We start from the raw sequence: 3590 nt of genomic DNA on the forward strand, positions 1-3590 counted from the left end.
GCGGCGCGCCGGGCGGCGCGGCAGCGGCGCCGCCGCCTGCGTCGTCCACGCACCTCCTTGGCGTGTCCAAGGTCGCCGCGTGGCAGGTTCCCTCGGACAATGAATGGCGCTTCGCGGAGGGCTTCCTGTTTTCGGCCGAAGACCACAAGGCGGAGCAGCTTCTCGGCAGGTACCGCCTCCTGGCGCCCCCCGCCCCGGCGGCGAGCGCGGCCGGCGGCGCCGGCACGTGAGCGGGTCGGGGCGGGGCGCAGGGGCGCGAGAGCGGGGCGGCCGCAACGCGCGGCGGGCGTTCGCGCGCGCCCCCCTTGCTCTCTATGCAAGGTGGCTGCGCGCGCATCCGCTATCGCCGGCTCGTACATGTGGCAATTGAGCGCACGGCTTTCCATCAGCCGTTGCGCGCAGCCTGTGTTGGAAGCATGCTTCTGATGCTGGCCGCGGGGCCGCTGCGTCAGCACGCGCGCCGCCCTCCAGCCCAGGCGGGCTGTGTACCACTTGTGTGCCCACTGGGGCGGCCTGCAGCCTGCAGCCCCCACCCCTTGCGTGGCTTGCGCTCTCTGCTTCCGCACTCCTGTGACCCAACGGCCGCGCCGGCAGGCGGCCTGCTGCCCAGCGTGTGGCCCTGGCCAGCACGCCTCTCACCCCTGCCGGAAGCCGGCGGGTCAGCGCCGCGGCGGCGCCGCCGCGACGGCCTCGCTGGGCCCTTCGAACATCGTTCAAGGGTGGTAGCGCGGCGGCGCGCATGCAGCACGGGCACGCCGCGCGGCTGCGTCGAGTCGCATCCCTCCGACTTCCGCCGCTCTTGAGGCACTCGGCCCGTTCTGGGATGCCCTTTTTTGACTTGCTCCTAGGAACACCGTTTGTAAGTGCCGACATGATTGAACCAGACATGACATCACTCATCCTGACCCATGACTCATTATTGACCTTGTGACAGGCGTTGTGGATGAATCTCTTTCATTGTGGGATGCCCCCGGGGTCGACCCCAAGCCGGCCGAAACGCACTGTTCCTCGCGCATTCAATGCTGAGCACAGATCCATTTCCAGGCACGCTGCCGGCTGCACACCTGGGCCGCCCTGCTTTGCTGCCCTGCTTGCCTCGCCGCCAGGCTACGAGGCCGCTGCCCGAGGCGCGGAACTCGCGCCGCGCGCCCGCGCCCACTATGGACGCGTCATGCCCGCAGGCCCCGGGGGCGTTTGCGCCGGAGCACGCCGGCCAATGGGGTGCCGACGCAAATCGTCGAAGCGACCGATGTGCAAGAAACCGGATTGCTGTCACTGCCATGCCAACCATCACACGCGTGCCTCCACACTATGCTTGCCGCCGCCGCTGCCCTCACCTGGGTCCGGCCCCTCGCACGCTCTTGTCTCTTGGTCGGAGTTTGTGCAAGCGCGCGGGGCCTTGAACTGCGGGTCGTGCACTTGCCTTATCGCGCGCTCTGCGTGCTGTTGAGGGGGCTTGGTCGGGGAATCCTATGTAATCAATCTATACTGCTCCGCCGAGGCGGCAAGCGGCTCGAGTCTGGGCGGAGGGCGCTCGCTCGCACGCCTCTGTAGTCTGGAGGTGTCGGCGGCAGCGGGTCCTGTGGGCGCCTGTGTTCCATTGAGGCCCCTGTTCATGTGCATTGGATGAGCGCCCCACACGGCCGGCAGTCCTCTCGACGCCCAAAGGCTGAAGGCTCTAGCTCGCGGGGACGCACCAGCAGAGCAGCTACCCCTGCCGCGGGAGCCCCCGCTCGCTCCCTCATGGCAACGTTACAGGGGGCGTCAAGCGTGGGGGGTTCTTGAGAGGGGCTACTATTGGGCGAATGCCGTCGCTGAAGCGCTCGCAGCCAGCAGCAGGCATTCCCTGCTGGCTGTATGCCGGCCGGCAGACGAAGGGGAGTGCAGCAATGTGAACAATCACAATGCAGGCAGCTCGTGTCGCAGAGCTGTGCGGTTGACCGCGGGTCTCTCGATCAACCAGAGTTGGGCGCCGCCGGCTGTTTTTTTGGCAAAACCGCCGCCTGGCCACCGCTGTGCGGCGGTGGCGGTGGAGCTGAACGGCTCACGGATCTCTCGCTCAAAGAAAAGTCTTGAAATGAAAAAATTTGCGCATCGCGTCACAGTACAACGAAAGAGTCAGTGGGACATGCACACACGTCACAAAGCGAGGGCGAATGGTGGGCGCCGCTGGCCGTGCCGTCACACAGGCTCCCAGCCGTCTGGCCTCTGAAGAGACAGGTCGGGCCCGCTGTCCTTGCTCTTCAGCTGGCTGTAGCCCAATCTGCCGGCAGCGGCCTTGCCGAGAGCGCCTGGGGCCACCCCTGGCTGCCGCTGCCTGTACCCAAGCAGCCGCCCCAACCGCTCCGCAATCCCTGCCCGCCCCGGGGCCGACTCCGGCCCGTCCGCGGCCTCGTAAGCGCGCGCCGCGGCCGCAGCTGCGGCGCAGAGCGCCCAGGCGGCGAGGGTGATGGCGGAGGCCTGAGCGAACATGGCCTGGCCGCCGAACCGGTGCATGAGCAAGCCGCCTCCCAGGGCGCCGAGGCCCTGGCCAACGCCAAAGTAAAGGCCCTGGAATATGCCCTGGTGTGTGATTACATCATAGGGAAACAAACGAATAACGTATTTGAGACAGGAACGCGTGTGTATCTGTGCATTCAATTCAATGGCGTACGTGTAGCCAGAGGGATCCGGCACGCACACATGAGCTTCGCGGGTTGTAGTGGAATGGCTACGCTGCACTCCGCAAGCGGATCCGCCGCCGACCGCACCCCTGCAACCCCTGCCACAAACAAACCCACCCACCTCACAGCAACACACACAACGCACGCATGCGCACGCGCGTGTGTTTGATCCTCAGGCGGCCGATGGACCCACCTGCATCGTCGCCTCCACCCCGCTGACCCCCAGTCGTTGCGCCAGCCGCTTGCATTGCACAGTGCCACCGCCCCAGCCGCACCTGCCCGTGGGGGGGGGGAGGGTGTCAGCAAGACTTACGTTGCAGGGATTAGACATTGGGATTCACGTATGCAAGGTGCCGCTTGTGGCAGAAAACGCACGGTCTGTGCGCCGGAGGCACAGCCGGCCTGAGACGCGGGCTCATCCACACAAGCAGCCCCCCGCCACGGCGACCCCACAGCAGCCTGCGGCCGCCAGTCCAATGCTTGTGCGGTTCGGGCGCACGCGCCCGCCCACCCAAAGGTGACGCCGTGCAGCAGCTCGATCGGCAGCACCGCCCACGCGCTGCCCGCGGCCGGCAGCGCCGCGTACAGCGCGAGCCGCAGCGCGTACGTCGCGATCACAAAGTGCAGCAGCGCCTCGACGCGCACGCGCCGCAGCACGGCGCCCTGCAGGTGGAAGGCGGGGATCTCTGCGGCGCAAGTCACTGTGAGGGTGAGGCCCATGAGGGCCTTGGAGCCGCCGAGCTCCTGTAGATACAGGAACAGGAATTCGCCTGGGGGTTTAGGGTTTTGGGGGGGTTGCGGCGGTTTTTGTTTGTCGGTCGGGTGTGTATGGACGTAGGTGCATGTGTGAGTTATGCATGGATGGATGTGGAGAGCCAGTGGCAGGCGGCGCGTGGTGGATGAGGGGCGGGGTGCATGCATCAAGGG

At 66.8% G+C, this 3590-nt stretch overlaps 2 protein-coding genes across 2 annotated transcripts; one reads left to right on the top strand and one right to left on the bottom strand.

Annotated features, from left to right (window-relative positions):
• Positions 1 to 24: 24 nt before the first annotated feature.
• MNEG_15167 (hypothetical protein) lies at positions 25 to 230 on the top strand (the record flags this gene model as incomplete). The annotated part of the gene is made up of 1 exon (XM_014036361.1): positions 25 to 230. A coding segment is annotated over one exon (206 nt), but the record flags the coding sequence as incomplete, so codon positions are not given.
• Positions 231 to 2181: 1951 nt separating this feature from the next.
• Positions 2182 to 3383, bottom strand: MNEG_15168 (hypothetical protein; the record flags this gene model as incomplete). Its single annotated transcript, XM_014036362.1, has 3 exons — positions 2182 to 2562; positions 2857 to 2938; positions 3175 to 3383. 3 exons carry the CDS (start codon positions 3381 to 3383, stop codon positions 2182 to 2184), a joined length of 672 nt encoding a protein of 223 aa, XP_013891816.1.
• Positions 3384 to 3590: the final 207 nt, after the last annotated feature.

Source organism: Monoraphidium neglectum (assembly GCF_000611645.1).
Source record: "Monoraphidium neglectum strain SAG 48.87 unplaced genomic scaffold scaffold05089, whole genome shotgun sequence".
NCBI lineage: Eukaryota > Viridiplantae > Chlorophyta > Chlorophyceae > Sphaeropleales > Selenastraceae > Monoraphidium > Monoraphidium neglectum.